General features: G+C 38.7%; 1 protein-coding gene across 8 annotated transcripts in view; it reads right to left on the bottom strand.

Annotated features, from left to right (window-relative positions):
• Positions 1–862: 862 nt before the first annotated feature.
• Positions 863–22498, bottom strand: part of GUCY1A1 (guanylate cyclase 1 soluble subunit alpha 1) — a 62117-nt gene continuing 40481 nt past the window's right edge. For all 8 annotated transcript variants that reach the window (XM_025438823.3, XM_025438821.3, XM_025438815.3 and 5 more), the window contains 5 exons: positions 20759–21468; positions 18901–19386; positions 15068–15211; positions 11517–11671; positions 863–2694 (listed from right to left, as the gene is read on the bottom strand). In XM_025438823.3, the coding sequence (XP_025294608.1) occupies positions 2493–2694; positions 11517–11671; positions 15068–15211; positions 18901–19386; positions 20759–21468 (1697 nt within the window). In that variant the 3' untranslated portion in view covers positions 863–2492. The remainder of the gene's footprint in view (positions 2695–11516; positions 11672–15067; positions 15212–18900; positions 19387–20758; positions 21469–22498) is intronic.

The following is a 22498-nucleotide window of genomic DNA, read 5'->3' as shown; positions in this document are numbered from 1 at the left end:
AAAAAGACTATAACAAAAAGAACAGTTCCTGGAATTCGGAGACACAGGCTGATTGGGAAGCACTCTTGGGACCCACATTACTTCTTAGAATAGTTAAACTGGCAACAATATTCAAAACTCTCAGCCCCCAAACCTGTCATAGACCCTCTGTCCATTCTACCCACCATCCTTAATTCTACTCCTAACTTCAGAGCTGCTAGTTTGATCCTTTACTTTTCTTGAAATCTTACCCTTTAGGGTTTCTGTCCCTGGCTACTATCAGTGGTCTGGATTTAAAAATGTCTCCATAATTGCTACCCGGCATCATGGATAAGAGAAAAAAAGTGCTCCTTAATTGTTTTTAGGATCCATGCTGTGAATTTTGAATATATTCTATCATGGAAATGTATGTTCATCTTACTTAAGATCCATAAAGTATTCCATAATTAGTGACCCTTTGTAGGCTGGCCCAGGGCATCTATCACAGAAAATTTAATTTCTTTGTGAAATTACATTTTTGGTAACTTATTATTTAAATAAATTGTCAAACTTATGGAATAGTTATAAGAAAAGTACAAGGAATTCCTGTAGACCTTTTACTCACATTGTTTACATTTTCTTCCATTGGGTGTGTGTGTGTATACAGAGAAAATATTCTTTGAATTTTATTTTATTTATTTATTTTTTAATATATTTTTTTATTGGAGTTCAAGTTGCCAACATTTAATTAACTTACAAACTTGGAACACAAATTCGTACCCAGTTGGGGTCTGTTTAAAAATTTGATAAACACATTTCATTTTATGCTTTCCAATTTCCTTTAATTCGTTTCATTTTTGTTGTAATAAGGGCTCAGTTCTAGAAAGAAATATGTGTAGAAGTCTTTATTTTTCTTTAAAATGCTTTTATTAACTTCATATAATTGTGAGACTATAATTCTATTTTCCCAAGGCCTATAATACTTTTCGATAATAGGATTGGTATTTAACAAGATTCAGTCAGTGCTTCAAGATGTTGGGATATCATTTAGTAAATAAATTGTCGTTGTACCTGTTGTAGTAAATTTTGGATACTAGAGGTCAATCAGTAATGACTTTTCATTCCTGAGATCACCAGGCTAGAGTGTCTATGGCTCTGCTAATACTGATTTAAAAATTATAATGTTCATCTTTCTCCTGCCTTGAAATTGAACTCTTTTTAAAATCAGATCCTTATCCCAAACCAAACTCTGTATGTTATTTAGGTCTTCAGAGAGCTTAGACTAATATCATTAAAAATAAAAGTTCCAGCTCCAGAAAAATGTTTAAGAATTTCCATAATGAAATCACAGCATCGTTTTCTTCACTGATATTAACATTCTTTTTTAAAAAGATCATTGAGATAATTCAACTAGAATAAAAAAAATTCACAGATGTGTACTTAATTAGACAAAAAACTTGATGATTCTTAGGACATATATACACACCAAAGTGTCCAACACAAATATTTAAAAATAAGCTACTAGCAAAAAGAACAAATCTCATTTCCCACTTCTGAACTTAGATTTTCTCATTGGAACTTTGTACAGCTCAGCAAGGCAATGCAGGGTGTCTGCTGAAATAGATCCAAATTTCTGTATGTTTGCGTGTGTTTTAATGTCTTATTTCTGTGCTTTACGGTATATCCCCTGGACTCTTACTTTACTCTCATGTTGCTTCTAATTAAATTAGAATGATGTTATTGCATTTTAATACAGGCTATAAGTCTCTTTTATCCCAAATGTTATGATACAGAAGCAAATGAATATGAATTAAATTGCTAATATGAATTAAAATAGCCTTTAAAAGTGCAGAATAGAAAAATGTCAAAGAAAAGGCAGCATTTATTGATATGACACATCATGTTATGGCAGATATTTTTATAAAACAATCTTGATATTTATAGAAGAACTATTTTATATTCATATTGCATCTAACCCATAATTGCTCATTTTCTTAAAAAAAAGGAAAAGTGCAACAGAAAAAAAATACTCAACCTATTTCATTACATATGCCACCAGTTAAATGAAGAAATGTAATAAAATGCAGAGCTGAAAGATGCAAAGAGCTTATGGTATCAAAGACTATCATTTCTATTTGGAAATTTTTTAAGGCAACACAATCACAAATACACTTTGACAACCATAGCATTCCACCAGGACACAAGACTGCAGGTTACTCCATCAGGTTGCACAGGTCAGGTCACTACAATTACCTGATATATGTACAATGTGTTGAATTTCGAGTACAGGTAACAAGTGATAGTTACAGTAAGAGAAATATCCCCCTAATTTGACTTTTCTTTCCTTTTTTTTCCTCTGAAGGTTTGAAGTGAATACATTTTTGTCATGTTAAGTGGAAGAAAAGTAGATCGTGACTTAGTTCCTGAAATTTTAATACTATTCTTAGTCATTTCAATCTTAAAGTGCTTTCAGAGATTCCACACATGCTCATAGGAGTCAAAACCCAAAGACTAATAATCAGATACATATTTTGTTAATCTATTCCTGAGGCTTTGCCTAAAAAATTGGCATTGCCATCTTCAACATCTTTCTTCTGGAACCACGGTTTTGAATTTGTTGCTGGTTCATAAGCTTCCAGAAAATGACAGATTCCAGGAATTTCACTGGGGAAGTTTGGTGGAAGTTCCTCCCTTGAACGAGGGGTAAACACAAAGCCAGGGCAGTCTTTGAGTAATCTGAAATGATTAAAATCAAAACATTAATATTAAAATCTAATAGTGATATAACTGTCTACACAAGATAAAACAACCCAACTAAATGAATATTCCGGAGAGTACAGATCTTCCTTGACCTATGATGGGGTTACATCTTAATATGTTGAAAATATCATAAATTGAACATACTGTAAGTTGAAAATGCATTCAATACACCTAACCTACAGAACGTTGGCCTAGCGTGCCCTAATGTGCTCAGAACAATTACAGTAGCCTGCAGTTGGCAAAATCCTGTAGCCTACACATTTTTATTATAACACATTTATAATAAAATATTTAATATTTCATGTGATTTCTTCAATGTTTTATTGAAAGTGAAAGAATGGTTGTATGGGTACAGAATGGTTGTGAATGTATCAGTTGTTTAGCCCCTAACTGGGAATAGGAATGTCATGTGGCATAACACTAGCCAGGGAAAAGATCAATATTCGAAGAAAGATCAAAATTCAAACTATGGTTTCTACCAAATGCATATAGTTTTTGCACCATTTTAAAGTTGAAAAATCATTAAGTTGAACCATCAAAAGCTGGAGACCATCTGTAATAAACCAACCATTTTCAGGGTGATTGACAGAAAGATCCTAATTATTTTAATAAGCATCTTCACAGAAGAACAATGAAAAATCAATTCACAATAACAAAAAAACTCTACCAAATAATGTATTTCACTCATATTAGGAAAAGTAATCATAGATATAATCAATAACTCATATAACAGTAAATTCACAGTAGTGGGAAAAATGGAAAATAATCTAAAAGTCTAATTATAGCAAAAAAAAAACCCAAACCCATGAATAAACATAGTGAGTGTTATAGAATAAGGCTTCCTATGTTGAAAAAGAAGACATTGTCCATTTATTGATTCATTTATTTTGTAAATATTTTGAAAAAGTAATCAAGGGCAAGAAGTTGTGAAAGAAAAGTTCTATATAAGATAGATATAGATATAGAAATAAATAATTAATAATGAGAATAACATTTGAATCTCTCAATAGAATTTTTATGAATTCCAAGTAGGTAAGAGTAAAAGAAGATTTAATTGTACAAATTGACACTTTTCTTACTATCTGGTATTGGAAATATTTCTTCTAAATTTATCTGTTTACCATATTTTACTATTTGCTACTAACTACTTGTCCATTATGGTAAACTCATTTTTTTGTGCTTGTTTATTTTTTATTTTTAAAAAAGTTTTTGTTTATATCCCAGCTAGTTAACATACAGTGTTATATTAGGTTCAGGATAATATGGTGATTCAACACTTCCATATAACATCTGGGGCCCTCCTTAATCCCCATCACCTGTTTCACCCATCCTCCACCCACCTCCCCTCTGGTGACCATCAGTGTGTCCTCTGTGATTAAGGGTCTATGTCTTGGTTTGACTGTCTCTCTATTTTTTCTCCCCTTTGCTTGTTTGTTTTGTATCTTAAATTCCACATATGAGTTAAATTCATTTTAAATTCCAATCCTACTGATGAAGTTACTGGCTCCTCTTTCTATTTGCTTCCCTAGCTTTCTGTCAAATGCATACTTAATAAGCATCTTTCTAACTTATTATTCAGGCACATGCATTCAAAATGGAAAATGTTGACAGTTCTGGGCCCTAAACCAAGTTCCACAGAAAACCACTTATTGTATCTGCCCAACCAGATCATGGCCACCTACTCATCAGTTTGTGATATCATGTCTAAATGTAATAGACTGATGGTGTCACATTAGATTTGGTACCATGACATCCTTCTATGTACTCAAGAAACCAACTGAATAGAAATCTAGGTCTCAAAAATGGGAGGCCTTCAGTAGAAAAGAACAGGTGAGCATTCAATGAGCTAATTTTTAAAAACTCATCAATAAATATGTAATCTGCAAAATAATTTATGAAATAATGCTTTAGTCATGATCCGTAAATATTTGGAGCCTCTTATTTACAAAGCATACCATTTGTTAATATATAATGAAAAGTTACAGAATGCCATAGTATTAAAAGTATAAACTTCAAAGTCTGGTAGATCTAGGTTGGAATAGCAGCAAGGATGTCAGTTTTCTAGCCTTTAAGATGGAGTCATAACAGTTCAGGTCCCTTAGGACACTTGTAAAGATTAAATAAATAGATTAAACATGACTGGTTAAGCATCAATTAGCTATTAGTTAACACTCAGCGTATCGGTAACATTTAGGGAGCAGAAGCCTTCATCTACTATTGGTGGGATATAAGTTGGTAAGACCAATTTGGACATCTGATTGATGCTTAGGTAAAGCTGAACTGGATATAGCCTATGATCTGGGAATACCATTTGTAGGTATATTATAGAGATACATGCTTATTCATACTCTAGAATACATATTATATGACATGCACATATAGTGACATGCTAGACCTGGCTTTTGACTGGCTTATGAGAGCCAAACATTCAGAAATTTTATGAGCCAATTAAAACCATCTGTAGCCTGAAACCGACTGTGGTGGGAAGACATACACCATTGAAACTGGTAGATGCTAAAAATCAAAGATTCTCCACCTTACTCCCAATGTTGGTTTATCAGCACACCGCTGCGTTAGGAATAGTTTTTTTTTTTTTTTTTTTAAGGATTTTATTTATTCATGAGAGACATAGAGAGAGAGAGGTGGGGGGGAGAGACACAGGCAGAGGGAGAAGCAGGCTCCATGCAGGGAACCCAACGTGGGACTTGATCCTGGGACTCCAGGATCATGCCCTGGGCCTAAGGTAGATGCTTAACTGCTGAACCACACAGGCATCCCAGGAATAGTTTAAATAAATGAACTGGGTTTACATTTCATAAAAAAAAAAAAAATCTGAAAAACAATATTCAGCAGATTTAAGGCAAATCATGAAAGGACAGGAGCAGGTTGAATGAGAATCTATTTTTCTCTGGTTTTGTTTTACTACCTGGAGGAACCTAAATGAGAGTTACACTCTTGGCCTCTTTCTGCCCACTTTCTTTCCCGGTAAAACGAAGCAGCAAATCTTATTGGTGAGTTTGGGAGAAGCTGCTGGGCGTGCTTTTCTCTTCTCAGTGCCTTTCTGCCTCTCTCTTTGGGAGCCTGCCTGTCTGCAGGAAATGTATGTTGTCAGCTGCCCCCACAAACCCTATAGGGCACAGAGTCCAGCATGTCAGACAACGGGGTGGGAGGACTAGAATATTTTATTTTTGTGTTTTAAAATAGGGATCTGAAACAAAAATGACAAAATGCTGACATTTATTAAATACTAGTATTGGCCGTATGGATGTCATGTTTTCTTTTATGTTCTTTAATCATTTAAATTAATTTATAAAAAATTAATTTATAAAATGCATTTGTAAAATGCATAAAAATAATAAAGGTTTGATAAATGGCAACACATAAAATGATAGGTAATTAAGGTCTTTTTTCTGTTCACATCAACCCAACATTTCCTATTTAAATACGGTATTTACAATCATAACCTTATATTTAAATTTATATAAAATAATCAGTACCTAGAAGTGGCCTTAAAGGATACCATTTGATTTTATTAAGGGGTTTACTCAGGATGACACATCCAGAAAGCTCTATGTTTAGGACTGTACGGCATGCTTTCTGAATACAAATTCTATGCTTTTTAAAGAAACTTACAGATAAACACAATTAGAGTGTCATGGAGTTAGAAATGTTCATGATATCATCTTTAAGGAAAGATCAGAATGCTTTTTTAAAGATTTATTTACTTAATTTGAGAGAGAGAGAGAAAGAGAGAGAGCACGAGCAGAGGGGAGGGGCAGAGGGAGAAGAGAATCTTAAGCAGGATCTGTGCTGAGCAAGGAGCCCAACTCCGGGCTCAATCTCATGACCCTGAGATCACCACCTGGAGAGCATAACCTGAACCGAAAGCAAGAGTCAGACACTTATGCACCACCCAGGTGCTCCCAAAAGATCAGAATCTTTAAGGAAAACAGGTTGCAAAAATAAAACCATTTAGATGAGAGGCTGAAGGAGATAAGACCCAAGAAAAGCAGCAATAGTCTCAGGCAGATGTCCACACATGGTGGGGTTTTTCTTTACTGTCCCTCGACCAGACAGCTTTCTCCCCAGATTGCTGCAACAACTTTCCTATTTTCTGTCATCTTTCTCCTATTCTCTTTCTTCTCTTTGTCCTTCCCCTTATAAAATTCAAGTCCTTCTTCTCTGTTATTATTAGATTCTCAGATCTCTCTTGCAACCAGGGGTTCCTGGGTCTACTTCCCCACCCACTCTGCATAGAATCCATTTTTATCTCCCACCTGCCATTTTTGTCTTTAATGATCCCTGAATCACCACATAAACTTGACTTATTAATCCACTGACCTGAAACTTGGACAATATTTAGTCTTGTCTCAGCTTTCTGCAATTCAGTACGATCAAACAAGAATGAAGAAAATTGTCCCCCAAAATAAAACTCCTCATGACATTGAGAATAAAGGAATGTATAACTGTCATGACATAGAAGCATTCTAAATTACTGATTAAAATTGGAAGTGAAAGGTAAGATCTGAAGTTAAGGATTTTTTTGTGCATGTTGGGTATGTATTCTGTGCCCTAAATTTACAACTATTTCATAAATATATCAAGGAAGCTACAATTGATGTTATTTTACTTTTTGAGAAATGTCACCCCAGAATTCAATGTATTAGCAATAAAATTCTTCAAGGAAATAATTCAGTTTTATATTGGTACAAGGTCTAATGGAGTCTATTGTTTGTCCCAAACTTTGATAGAGCTGAAATTATGTCTTTATTTTACAACCCAATTATTAAATTTCACAAAGCATGGATTTTTGATTGAAATTTAAATTATCTATTCTACTTTAAATTTCCCTATCCTTTGGAAAAAAATAGTTTTTTAAAAGAAAGCATTTTAAAATGTGGTTAAATGTATTTCATATTAAGTGCTTATTTCTTACCTAAATAAAGTATTTTAACTACCACTTGCCCTTTAGATAAGACATAAATATTTCCTATATGAAAGTAAGAGGTAAGTAAATTGAAAAAGGAAAAAAATAAACCATACCATATTTGTCTACAAAAGATTGAAATAAATTTAGCCAGAGCACTGATCTTCAACATCGATCAATGAGCATATAGAAGTATTATAATCACAAATTATCTTTTTGATAATTGGTGGTGACACCATATTGCATGGTGTAAAATCCTGTATGTGTATGTCTCATAGCATTGCCAATATGGCAACTCTAAGGATTTAAGCTATGAGCCTTCTCCTGTTGCTGAAAATCTGTATTAAAGATTTCCTCTGCTGGAAGACTTGGACCATATTTAGTCTCGTCTCAGCTTTCTGCAATTCTGCACGATTGAGATCATCAATTACATGTTGAGAGTAAAATGAGTAGCTGTTATCAATGTCTTCTATTAAGATTCAAGACAACCAGGCTTTGAGATGTGAAACAAAGGAAGATTTTTTTTTTAAGATTTTATTTATTTATTCATGAGAGATACGGAGAGAGAAGCAGAGACACAGGCAGAGGGAGAAGCAGGCTCCATACAGGAGAGCCTGATGTGGGACTCGATCCTGATCCTGAGACTTCCAGGATCATGCCCTGGGCTGAAGGCGGTGCTTTAGGGTTAGCCACCCAGGCTGCCCCAAAGGAAGATTTTGAAAGAGTTTTGTGTTATACTGGTTAAAAACAAAATAGAAGAAACAGAAAATGCACTTTTTCAATGAAAAGTTTTGGTGTTAAGGATAGACATACACCCAAGGATTCCTGAAAGTGCCCATGCGTATACATTGAACACTTAACAAGAACCACTCTTCTGTTATCACAGGATCATTACTCAAATCCTCCAGAGAAGAGAGTCATATCCTCTAAGGATGTGAGTTCTTATCCCTCCCTGGTGCATCTACGAAGACTCTAGGTCTATTAAGAGTCACCGAGGACTTTTCCAATTCTCATGCTATCGTGACTCATTTTTATATCAAAGAGTGGACTGTCAATCAATAAATACTTATAGCTTTTTACTGTGTTCTGGGCACTGATCTGGGAACTGAGGATATAAAATGTATACCACAGGAGGCTGACACTCTACAAGGGGAGGCAGGCAATAAACACTTAAAGAAAACACCATTTCAGATACAGGTACAAGCTAAGAAGATGAAAAAATAAAATAATGTGAGCTGTGAGAGGTGGCAGTTGTTGTTCCTCTAGCTATGGGGGCTAACGGTGTCTCTTTGAAGAGGTGACCTTGACTTAAGGTGTAATGATGAGAAAGAGGAAGACGTAGGATGATCCAGGAAAGAAGTGGAAAGCAGAAGGGCCAATATCCTTGATCCAAGAATGGGTTTAGCAAGTCAAATGAAAAAAAGTAAGTCCAAGGTGGCAGAGTGTCAGTGAGTGAAGGAGAAAGTAGAAGAAAATATAGTGACACAGGCTGGCAGGACATGGATCAAAGAGGACATTTTAGTCTGTGGTAACGTATTTAAATTTTGTTCTGGCTGTATTGGGAAGCCATTGGAGGGGTTTTAATGTAGGAGTGATGAGATCAGATTCATACTTTATTTTTTTAATTTTTATTTATTTATGATAGTCACAGAGAGAGAGAGAGAGACAGAGAGACAGAGACAGAGACAGAGACACAGGCAGAAGGAGAAGCAGGCCCATGCACCGGGAGCCCGACGTGGGACTCGATCCCGGGTCTCCAGGATCACGCCCTGGGCCAAAGGCAGGGGCCAAACCGCTGCGCCACCCAGGGATCCCCACTACTTTATTTTTTTAAAGACTTTATTTATTTACTTGAGACACAGAGAGAGAGAGAGAAAAAAAAAAAAAAAGCAGGGGAAGTGACAGGCAGAGAGGAGAAGCAGGTTCTCCGTTGAGCAGGGAGCCTGATGGGTTTCATCCCAGGACCCTCGGATCATGACCTGAGCTGAAGGCGGATGCTAAACCACCTGAGCCATCAGAAGCCCCGGATTCATAATTTAGAGAGACAATCTGGCTACAGTGTGGTGGATGGACTGTGGGGAGGAGGTGCGCAAGACAGCAAGCAGAAGGGTGAGGGTGATCCTGGGTTGGCTCAGGTGGGACAGAGGTAGGAGGCTTGCCTTGGGGTGTAACACTGAAGGAAGTAAAAAAAGATGTATTCGGGATATAATTTGTAGGTGGATGTGGTAAGCTGTGAAGGGAGAAAGAGGCAATGATCATTCTGAGGTTTATAGTCTAAGTCACTCCGTAGACGGTGGTGCCATTTCAAGGAGATTGATGAACTTAGGTTTGGGGGGAGTGGATTTCCTCAAGCTGCGGTATGTGGGAAATCACTTGTTCTAAGACGATCACGTTAATTTTAATTTGACAATTAGTCATCTGAGTAAAAATACAGAATAGGATACATGGGTCGTTAGCTCAGAGGAGAATTGTGGGATGGGCTAGAGATTAAAAAAGAAAGTGAGTTCAGACTCAGAAGACCATAGGGACAGAGCTCTGGGGACTTGGAAAGTTTGATAGGGAAAGAGTAAAAACACAAGAACTAAGAAGGTGAAGCCCTGGGGTAATGAGAAAAGCAGGTTAGGGGGGTGTCACAAATGTCTAAGGAATAAAATGCTCCAAGGAGGGTGTGCTCAAGCTACTGAGGTGCCATCGAAATGTTGAGGAAGATGAGAAAACTGACCCATGAGTTTAGCAAGAGACACCGATGACCCTAATAAGAACCATTTTGGTGGACTGCAAAGGACACATGTCGATCGGTGTGAGTCAAATGGCCAATTGGAGGTTAAAGAAAAAGAAAAAAAAAAAAAAAAAGGTAGAGACGGTCAGCATAAGCAACTCCTGCAAGGAGTTTTGCTGGAAAAAGGAACAGAAACACGGGGGGTAGCTGAGATACACTTGGCAACAAGGACGATCCTATTTTAAGAGGTTTGATAGTAAAAGATATGTCTGTATTTTGATGGGAGTAATCGTTTCACTAGAGAAATTAATCGTAGAGAGCAAGCAAGTATTTTCAGGAGACAAGTTTTTGAGAAAGCAAGAAGCAGCAGCCCTCCGAGCAAACCTGGAGGGATCGCCTGGAAGGGGAGCGGGGCATCTAGGGCTTTGCCCCGGAATAAGTGCCTAAGACAAGGGCCCTGGGGTGGCTAGGCTGATGGGATCTGCCCCCGGAAGGTGGTGTAGTGCTTATCTGGTTGCATTTTTTTTATTCTTCTTCTGTGAAACATGAAGTGAGGTTATCAATTTAGACTCAGGGCTGGAAAGGAGAGGTTGTGGAGCTTCAAGGGGAAAGAAGATGCTATAAAACACTGGTCTCGGAGAATAGGAAAGATAACCTGCTGGGGATAGTTAGCTTGGTAAGTGAGCTACCCCACATATCTGGAAAACCTTTTGTTATTCAAGAGTTTCCATTATAATTGGATTCTTAAAATGAGATCCAATATATTCCTGTCTGGCATCTGAGGTAAGGGCATCCTGGGGACCGGGCCCTGTAGCCCGTGGGGACCGTACCAAGTCCGGGTGACTAGTGCCTGGACTGTACTGCTGTCAGAAGAGCCATCGAAGCAGGAGAGCATTATAGGTGCTTTGACAAGAATCAGCGTGGGGGAAGACAGGACATGTCAGGGATCACGCCGGGGCCCCATGTGTCCCTGGAGAGCTGTTCTTATGAAGCAGAGTCATGTTTAAAAAGGCGAGGGTCATGAAGTTCTTGCTTTCTTCTTGGTAGGGTTATCTAAGCCAGAGACTGTTAGGGAGGAAAAATCCATGGGAGAAAATGCCAACTACAGATAAACAAGAGTAATAGATTTCAGGCATGCAATGCAAACCGTACCTGTACGTCGTTGGGCTGACGTTAATCTTCCGTGGTATGCTGCAGGACTCGAATTTGTTGGCCAAGGTGACATTGTTTCCAAAAAGACAGTAGCGAGGCATTTTAACGCCAACGACTCCAGCAAACACTGACCCGGAATGCAGTCCAATCCTCATCTGGAAGCCAAAGGTGACACAAGGTCCCCGTCAGGGATAAAACGCTTCCCGCTCAGCAGGACTATACAGACGCCCTTTAAATGATTTTACCCTTTGTTCCCCTCTTCTGCAAAACCTCCTGCCAACCTCCCTTCACTCGCATCCGGCTGAAAATTCCTAATACAAGGTCAGTCCCCCCTCAGCTCCTCTCCACTCTGCATGCACTTGGGTCTGGAAAACAGAGCATCTTTGTTTCAGCCCCCTTCGGGGCACCCCCTTCCGGGCACACCTCGCACGGTCACCAGGGGGACACGACAAAGGGTGGATGGCTGTGGACGTGGACCTGCTCTGTCCATCAAGTCAGACAGACAGACGGAAATTCCTGGCCCCCAGGTGGGGTTTCCCAATGCACTGTCAGGCAGGGGCGAGAGAAGCCAGTTCTTAGAATATACAGAATAAAAAGATCTACGGCAAACACTTTGTCACTGCTCAATGACTAACGTGAAAGGAGAAAGGAATTGTAAGGTTTAAGCGGACGGTGACAGAGGAAGCAGAGATGGAGCTGCTTGGAGCTACATCGTGATGACTTTTGTCATTACGTAATACACTTTTTTTTTTTAATTTGTAAAGATTTTATTTATTTATTCACGAGAGACACACACAGAAAGAGAGGCAGAGACACAGGCAGAGGGAGAAGCAGGCTCCTGCAGGGAGCCTGATGTGGGACTCGATCCCGGGACCCCAGGATTACGTCCTGGGCGGAAGGCAGGTGCTCAACCGCTGGGCCACCCAGGGATCCCCATAATATACTTTTGTTAAACACTCCTGGATGTATGGAAAAACCAGAGCTGGGCCACATCTAGATATAATGTGCGGCCTCTGATATGCTGGGGTGAAAGTTTAGGAATTCTGAAGATTCAAAAAAAAAAAGGGAATTCTGAAGATTGTCAGTGATTTGGAGAACAATTAAAACAATATTTTGAACAGGCATCTTCTATAAGGTCTGAATTCTTGATGTTCTTATGGGATGCCCAAATTCTTAAATTGCCGCTACAATACAGTAAGTTAAAGTGGGGATATTTTATATGACGATCGGACATCGCATGCATTCTTTTCATGTCCTCTGTTCAGTGGACCATTAAAAAAAAAAAGTTTCATTAGATATATGCATTTTAAACAAAGGCCAAGTACTCAACGATTTAATGTTATTCACAATTCAGAAGACTCTAGTTTTGCCTAGTTTTACAACTAATTTTAAATATTTGCTAACAACGTTCTGGAATCATTTGCTTGTAAGATGTGAAATCATGAATTCTGCACAAACAAAAACACACGAGTAAGAATCAGGAGCCCTGCATTCCCAACCAAACTCTACTAACAATGGACAGTCTGACTTTCTGTGAGTCTCTTTATGTCCCGCTCGTTCTTTCTTCATCTATAAAACACAGGATTGGATTAGTTTTAGAGTCCTTTCTTTGTCACAATTTCATTTTCTTTTTTGTCACAATTTCATTTTAATCAGCAAAGCTTAGGTACCTGTTACATCTGGTATTTTCTTCTTTAGGACAATACAGTTTTGCCCATGTACCAACCAATCAGTATGAACAAAAAGCTATCTTCTGTGTCTAAATATGAAACACAGTTTTAGCACATAATTTACATCAGAAAGTTTCTGCTCCTTTTGAGCCCTCTTCTGGTTAAACCAGGTTCTCTCTCTGTACTTAGTTATTTTAGCTTTGTCCATGATAAACTTATCATAAAACTTTTCTCTATTTCATAATCAATCATCAGTTAATCACTCAATCCAAACAGCCCAGACAATGAAAATGCCCCTTGGTTCCTCCCATGCTGCTCTCCCTCCCTCCGTCCCCTTCTCCGGTTCTGAATTTCACTCTCAACAGCCACAGCTTTCTTTCCGGGGAATTTTTCAAATTCACATGCAAATTCACAAATTTCATTTCCAATTCACAAGACAATGATCCAAAGTTTAAGATGCACAATGCGTCCTGAGTGGAAACCTGCTGGGGGAGTCTTCCCTTTGGGGACCCCGTTTGACGCAGCACATGTCTCGTCAGGGACATCTTGGGAAGAGGAAGGAGAGTAACAGGAATCTGATTTCAAATTCACTTTGCACTTACTCTCCCTGCCACATTCGGCCCTCTGGTTTCTATCAATACTCCACCTGCAGCTTTCTAAGCCGAAGTGGGTAGATGTCAGTAAGGAAATCAGCAGTGGTAGATGATTTATACATATGGCATGTTGGAAAAACACGTAGAGTTTGGGGAGGGGGGGAAATAGTTTTTATTCTTTCACTCTGATTTCATTCCATCGGGTAGCAGGGTAAGGAGGAAAAGACTGGGCTCAACATATGGCTTCCATTACGAAGAGAGCCAAGCCTACACTTCTGAGTAGTATAGTTTTGTATTTTACATTTTTTTTTCTTTTTTCTATGATTTTAGAGCATGCCATATAGGATTCTCTGGGACTTCAAAGTCCCATTTCTGAAAATCATCAATAGAGGACTGTCCTATAAAAATGAAGCAGCAGATTCACTATGTGTAGGACGAGTCACGGTGATCTTCTTGTATTCTAGTAAACTAATGCCTGGCATGGTAATTTTATCTTCTCGGCTGCAGTAAGACATTATTCTGAGATAATCTAGAAATGTTAGAGTGTTATGTGCTTTGGAAAATACTGGGTTGGATTAGCAGTCAATTTTCATTATAGTGTCATGACATCCACTGCAGAGGTTGGAAAACTAAAAATTACATTTTCCAAACTCGCTTGCATTTTCCAGATGCATTCTGGTTTGGTGAATCAGATACACTCGCAAGCGATCTGGAAGCCGGGATTTTTGCCGGGACCGCACTTCTGCTGCTTCCAAGTGCAAGCACAACTGTGGAAGCCTTTGGGTGTCCTATGGCATGCTTAGCAGAGGGCCTAGTTTCCAGTCCCTGATTTTGTGAGGGTCACGATGCAGGATTTCCACGAACCTGATTCAAATTATAAGAAGTGCCAATAACAGAGGCAGCAGGTTTCTGAACACAGACGTTTGCCGACTGCAGCTGGGGTGATAGAATTCCAGAACCAGCTTCTTGATCTTGGAAAAAGCAATGGCTCTCAAGAGCTTTGGGAGCCCCCCCCTTTTTTTAATTGGAGTTCAATTTGCCAACATTTAGCATAACACCCAGTGGAGCCCTTCTTTGAAGGTTTCACTTATAGATGGCTTCTTTTGTCCTCTCAGCGATTCTGTAAGCCACTGGATACTCTATCAAAAATTTCTCCCAGCCTCAGTAACTTACAGATTTTGCTCTCCACAACTAAACCCCAACTGATGCTCTATTCTTTGGATAACTAATTAATAAGCATTTACTCTCTTCCCATGACATTTGCTGGACAATACACGGTCTGCCTCACCTTGATAGGTTCTCCATGGGGAGACATGACTTCATCAGAGAGCTCCATCATCTTGAGGGCCATCAGTGCTATCTGGGCGGCATGGGTGTCACTTTCTTTGTGCAATCCCCCAGCCACACAATACGCATCACCAATGGTCTCCACCTACACATAACAGATATTTTCCATATTACAAATACAAGTTCGGAAAAAATATAGTACAACATCATATAGCAGAAGTCTCAGTGTTTGGGCCCTGTGGCAAATCAGAGTCAATCAGATACTCTCAGAAATGGCAAAAGTCATAAGGTTTGGGAGCCTTGCATCAGGCACCTGCTCTGGAGGGCAGTGTGGTTCTGTGAGCACAACATCAGGGAGTGGCTTCTACTCCCAGACTTGCTGCTGACTCAACACATCATTTTACCTTTTTTTTTTTCCCTTCTCCCATCATCTAAATGGCTCTGTAGAGGCAAATGATGTAATGCAAATGATATTTTGTGTTTATAACAAATTGCTTAAAGCTTTTGGAATCACCTGCCGATGTTATATCCTCTTAGCATACAGTGTTTTTTTTTTAAGATTTTATTTATTTATTAATGAAAGAGACAGAGAAAGAGAGGGGCAGAGACACAGGCAGAGGAAGAAGCAGGCTCCATGCAGGGAGCCTGACGTGGGACTCGATCCCGGGTCTCCAGGATCACACCCTGGGCTGAAGGCAGGTGCTAAACTGCTGAGCCACCTGGGCTGCCCGCATACAGTGTTTTGAACAGTCACTGGTCAATCAATGTCATACGAATTTACTAAGAATGTGTGATACAAAACTAAGACATAGTTTTTCAAAAGGATTTGAGGATTCTCAGAGGAACTATAAGTGGGTCTACATGAATATCAATAATAAAGGACACAAATGAAGATGTCAAACAATGGTCCTATTGGAAGGCTATTGAAAATCAAGCTGTTCTATAAATTCCAAGTGTACATCATTGTCATTACTGTTGTTGTAACAGAGGATTTTTATCCGTCTGTGATGCTGATGACAAAGCTACTGGTTAATTTAAATCCACAAATCATCCACCAAATAGTAACCACTGCATTTCTTTTCTCCACTAAATATTTACTATAACTTATTAAATCATATCACTCCTTTTGCCCAAACCTTCTAGTCTGGAGGGATGGAGATGAAAAAGGAAAAAAGAAAGGCAGACAAACCTTCAGTGATTCTCCATTTCCCTCAGAATAAATTTTGAAACTCTTACAATGCCCCTAGAATTCTGACCTTTCTGCTAATCTCAGATTTTATTTCTTCATCCTCTCTCTTGCTCACCTTGTCCCAGTGCCACTGGCCTCCTGTTATCCCTCAAACATACGAAATGTATGTAGCATGTTCCCACTTTGCTATTCCTTTGCCTGGAACAGTCTCCTACAGACAGCCACTTGGTATGTCCCTCCTTTCCTAAAACATCACCACATGAGAAATGCCTGCCGCAACTGTCCTCTATAAATAGCAATCACTCCTTATCTTCTGCACTTCTCCTGTTTAGCTCTATCCGGAATATCACACTAACTGGAATACTATATACTTGCTCATTTGTTCATTTTCCCTCTTTCCCCCAGTAAAATGTTAGCCATCTCAGTTTGTCTGTTTTATTAACTCCTAAATTACAAGTGCCCAATATATTTGCTAAGGAGTGAACCAGGCAGCAGTGCCTCTCTATAAGACTTTCCCCAGCGATATACGAAGTACCTAAAATAATGGCTAACATGTCTCAGGTACCCAATAAGTGTTACTGAATCAGAAGTGATGCCTCACTCCTACTTGGTGTTAGATGACTATTCTCTATGCTGTCATAGCACCTCGTGGGCATGTGTTCAGAATCGAGCATTCACCATGTCATATGGAAATCTGGCATTGGTCGGCCCGCCCTTCTCTCCCCCGACATGAGATCTTTTCACTCATGCTGGCCAATCCTGGATGACAGTAAATATCTGCTAAAACAATCAAAAAACGAGTACTGAATGAATTGAAAAATGAACCAAAGACTAAAGACAACAAGAAAATGAAGTTAAATAAAGTCCTGGTACAAACAGGTCCTGGGGAAAACAAAAAAGCTAGACTGTTTCTTGGAAGCCACCACACTCACAGGCGAGCTTATGATTTCACAATCCATATATCTTACATTTATCTCATGGTTAAGAAGCTTCTTGATTTGTCTCCAGGTATTTTCATGCAAAATCAGAAGGGAAGGGAAGGATGGAAATACAGACAGAGCAGATGATTCACTAGCTAGCTTGGGTTGTGGTTGGATTAACCACGGAACTCTCTGGCTACTAACCACGTGGTAAACAGCACGGATTCTGAATACTTGATTGGAAAAACTGAATTGTTTTAGTTTCAACAAGTTGAAATTTGTAGAATAGGGCTACTGCCCCTGTTAGCAGTGACAGCAGCAGCAGCAGCAAAGGAGAGCGAGCCTTTCTTCGTACAATTCTGAGAGGAGACAGTGTCAAGATAGAAACTATCTACTAATAAATATAATAAATTCCAGAAGAGGCCATCAAGCTTAACCTAAATGAAGCCAATTATTTTATCAGTAAGTATACATGGACCTCTTTTTTTTTTTCCCAAGGGAATTATGACTCTGTCTGGAATTTCCTGCTGGAAATTTTTTAAAGGAAGGTTTTATTTCTAGAATCTAGATTGGAACAAAGCAGAAGCTTATGTATTCCCATACAAAATATTTGTTTCCTCCTCAATAAGGTATTTATTTCATGTTGAGTGAAACTTTAAAATGCCAGATTGCACATGGCAAACTAAAAGGTGATTCAAGCCACATAAATGAGAAGGGTGCTCTATTCTTAATGCCAATGGCTAAAATAATGCAAAAGACTTTAAGTTAGTAAAAAAAAAAAAAAAAAAAAAATGTTTTAATTCTAGGAACACAGAACACAAAACCACCTCATTGTTCTCTCATGGCTAATAAAATTCCATTAAAATAAGGCTAGTACATGTTAGGGATAATTACTGTGCCTCCTCATGCCTGGAATGATGCTTGGTACATGGGAGGCACTCAATAAATCCTGCGGTATCTTGAATAACAGATATTATTTGCCATAATCTTTGGAACAGTCATGTTCATGAAGCTTATGGGACATAATGTATGTTATTCGTGCATATAAACTCTGTAGGTGGATATTACTTTCTCTGTTTTAGAAATGAGAAAGGCTACTTCACTTTCTCAGCTTCCAAAGCCAAGCAGAGAACAAGATTTGAAGACAGGTCTCTCTTTGCACAGATGTCTCTGTCCTTGGCCTTTCTTCAATACTGCCTTAAGTCAGTGTTTTTTTTTTCCTCTTAATCAGCATGCAAAGTATCTCGTTACCTCTGTACTGAGTTAACCTATTTGAAGACAGTTTGTATAACACCATGTTTCTTCTGTACTTTTACTTTTACAAAGGATAACTTTACCCCACGCAGGTCATACTTAAAATTATCTCATGATTAATAATTCAACTCGGTTGCCACAGCCAAGGGTCCTGTTCACTGACTTTTAAATTGAACCAGTTCATGGGTCCTACACCCTATCCTCCACTCAGGCTAGCATCCCCGCATTATAGGCTTATTCTTTGAGAAGACAATGGGGCAGTCCTCTCATAGAATGATTATCTCTCTTTCTGAGCAGATTCAGAGCTATTTCTGGCTAGAGAACACCCACATGATTAATGCACAATGCCTGCTCCCAGGATGCGGCTTGCAGAGAAAGCCTTTCATCGGCATTGTAACTCGGGTCCTAGTGATGATGCTTTTTCCCAGCAACTCTTGCCTGTAAAATGGGCCTTGCCCTCCTCTCCCCTACCTTGTAGACATCCAGCTCCCCACACTGCTGGTCAAAGCGAGTGTAGAGTGCATTGAGCATGGTGATGACCTGCAGCGGCGAGCACTGCGAGCAGATGGCAGTGAACCCCACGATGTCTGAGAAAAGCATGGTGACATTACTGAACTTCTTGGCTTGCACAACCTGCCCTTGCCACAGCTGCTGGGCAACCTCGGAGGGAAATATGGAGCACAGGAGATCCACCGTCTTCTTCTTCTCCTCTTCCAGGGCTTGGTGGGCTTGCTCAAGGGTGGCCTTCAGCTTGCCCAGCCTCTTCTTCAGGCCATCTTGTGCTCTGGCCTGTTCCCCTATCAAGACTACATCCCTCAGTGCATTGTGAATCGGGATATCTGAGAGGTAGAGCCCTCGTCCTGTAAAATCTTCTAATCTGTCCACACAGGGTGACCCCAAGAACAAGATTGCACTGGATTCAACAATGTAGATCATTTGGCCTTTGAGGTCCATGACCTGTGAAGCAAAGGCAAATCAACTGTAAGTTTCCGATACCTTTTTGAGACAAACAGAAAGGCAGACAGTGACAATCCCTTTGTATTTAAATTCTATTTTTTTCTTACTTGCTGAAAAGGAAGAGGACGCTTTCTTGTGGTTTGAATTCCTTGTGCGTTCTAAGATGCACGTGGACGTTTGAAGAGCGGATAGATAGGAGTAACTCTACATAGAGATCAGGATTTTCAGTAAACAATGCAAAAAATCCTTGCTTCAAGGCTTTCTCACTAAGGGGAACGCTGACGCTTCTGCTATTGTATTCTTTCAATAGTAGCAGGCAGTGTAAAGGATCGTGCCAAGGATGCCTCAAGAGACGTGAGGCGGTAGGTGATCATCCTGCTTTACTGAACGAGTGTGAGCAAATATGTGTACGTGTGTTCCCTGCAGCAAAGAGTAGAAATCAACCCAAATGTCCTTCAACAGGGGACTGGCGAAATAGAGGACAACCAAACATTAGGATTCTATGCAGTCATTGTAAAAGGGAAATCAACCTACACCTCATGACATGCAAGAATGCCCAAAACGTGTTGTTTAGTGAAAAAAAGGGAGTTGCAAGTAGCATTTTGTTTTGTTTCACACAGAAAAATGTATCTCACTGTTTTTTTATTTTTTTGGCTGTAATGAACATCTTTCCATAGTACCTATTTTGAACCTTTAGCTCCACTGCTTTTATGATAAAAAGTGGCAAAACTGTTTTCATTGTGGGAACAACCTGCAAATCTCCTGGAATCATGCATGTTCCAAAGTTATATGCATCATAAGCTTCAACGTTAGCTTTGCTCATACCATCAACTATGATTTTGCAAACTCTTTCCTTGGACTAAAAGATTACCCAGATTCTCTACCATGAGGACAACCCCACTCCCCAACATTCTCTAACAGTTAACAAAGTTACTGATTTTCCATGTCTACTAAATATATTGATTTAAAAATCCATCTAGTGGTCTCCTATAAGAAACAAGTAGTTTTTGTATGTTTGTTGCAAGATAATGCCTCTTGTTACTCCCAACTGCCAGCTATTTGATGATGACTGAAAACATATTTTTATATAAATATTTACCTAATTCCATTTATAAAAATGCTCTGAAAGAATTTTAAAAGGTAGATCGCACTCAGTAAATATTTGGGAAGTAATGAATCAAGTAAGCAAGCAAATGAATGCAGAAAGGATTTTGCTTTAAATTGATTTTTGCCTTAAAATGGTGTCAGACTTGTTTTAAACATGTTTTATCAAAATGTCTCAAGAGATGCATGTATTTTTACCTTTTCATTTCTAGTCCTTAACCAAGAAATGATTTATTTCCTGTTCAAAGTGCCATGACATTTTCCTTACCCTGGAAGATTTCTTCACAGAGTTGTCCCATCTCCTCACTCGGACAACAAACTGCATGTTCAGCATAGTCATGATTCCACTAAACGTCTGGTTGATCTTCGGAGTCAGAACTTCAAAGTACTCTTCAAAATGAGGCTTTCCTTGAAAGTCTCTCCTGTTCATCAGCCTTCGAATGCCATTGCCAAACTGCAGAATGGTCATGTCTTTGTCAAACATGAAATGAAAAGGAAAAGTCTTACAGAAGAGGGAAGCCGGAATCACCAGCGAGGACTGGGGTTTGCCTGGGGACAGGGATGGTTTGGTGCTTTTGACATGAAGGGAGTACAACAAATAGGGTTGATTGACGAACTCGCTGCAATCATTTCGGAAGCAGGGGGGCAGTAGTGACACTTCCACTTCGGTTTCGTACAATATGTGAGCAGCTGCCTTAATGATGCCCGGAAGAATCAGGGACGTGATTCTCTTAGGGAAAAAATAGTAAACATTTAAGAAATCATGATCTTTATCCAGGCACAGAATGGAAGCATCTTCAAACCGGCCTCTCTTTTCTGCTTCTTGGCAGTGGCTGCTCTGTTTCAAAAGGGTGCTGAAGCTATTTAAAAAATCTTTGAGGGTTCCTCCAACCGCACCCAAGATGTGTTCATCTTCCTCATAACATATTTTAAAAAGTTCTTCACCGAGAGATTCTTTGACGATTTCCACTGGAACTCCTGAAAGCAAATAATACATTTTCCACATTATCAAATACATCGTCCTGGAGGGCTGTACTGTTACTACTATTTTTAACACTGAGTTGATGATTTAGTTCCCTTTACGTCTGGTAACAAGAGTTCCAACTACAACAGACCATCTACGTTCAAATTATCTACACAGACTAGTTTCTACAATTCTTGTAACTCCAAATAAAAATTCCCAATCACTTAATCACGAAAGAATGATACATTAAGCATAGCACACAATTTTTAATCTTCCTTAGGAGATTCTTCTTACAAAAGAACAATCAGTATTACAGAATCAAGTTAATTTCAGAAAAAAGCTCTCCCATCATTCTGCTAATGACAAACCAGTACATCTTGATAAAGGAGTACTGTCTCACTTGGAGGTCCTCCATCAGTAGGAATATCAGACAAGAATTTATTTATTTATTATTTATTTATTTATTATTTATTTATTTATTTATATTTTTTTTAGGAATGAATTTAAAGTCACTGGTTATGAAACTCCATTTTGTCATTTTCTCTAGAGTTGATGTAAAGTGATTTATAATTTTTTTAAAGCAACACAGCATTCTTGTTGTTTAATGTTACCTAAATGAATATTTGTTTGGAATATATTTACTTCCTGTAACTTCTCCTGCCCTAATCTCCTTTATTCTTTAAATTCTGTGTATCATCTCTTTTTTCCTCATCTGTAATTTGGAAAAACAATAGTGCCCTTTTCATAGCACTGTGGTGATGTGTAGAGACTATATTTAGAACAGTGCCTGGCTCCAAGGAAAGGCTCAGCATGTCAGCCATCGCCATCATCATCATCATCAAATTCTTAATATTGTGTACTTTTAGAAAGATTTAACCCATTGGGCCATGTCCTCCAACATTGAAAAGGATAGTACGACAAAGTTACCCATCCACTTGCCTCTCTCAAATTATTATTTTTTTCTCAAATTATTAATATGAGAACACTGTTAGTCCTTTTTCCCAGGATTGTTTCCAATCTTTAAAAAAATTCTTTATTTTACAT

Source organism: Canis lupus, chromosome 15 (assembly GCF_003254725.2).
Source record: "Canis lupus dingo isolate Sandy chromosome 15, ASM325472v2, whole genome shotgun sequence".
In the NCBI taxonomy this organism is placed as follows: domain Eukaryota; kingdom Metazoa; phylum Chordata; class Mammalia; order Carnivora; family Canidae; genus Canis; species Canis lupus.
This window is presented reverse-complemented; position numbering and strand designations above follow the sequence as displayed.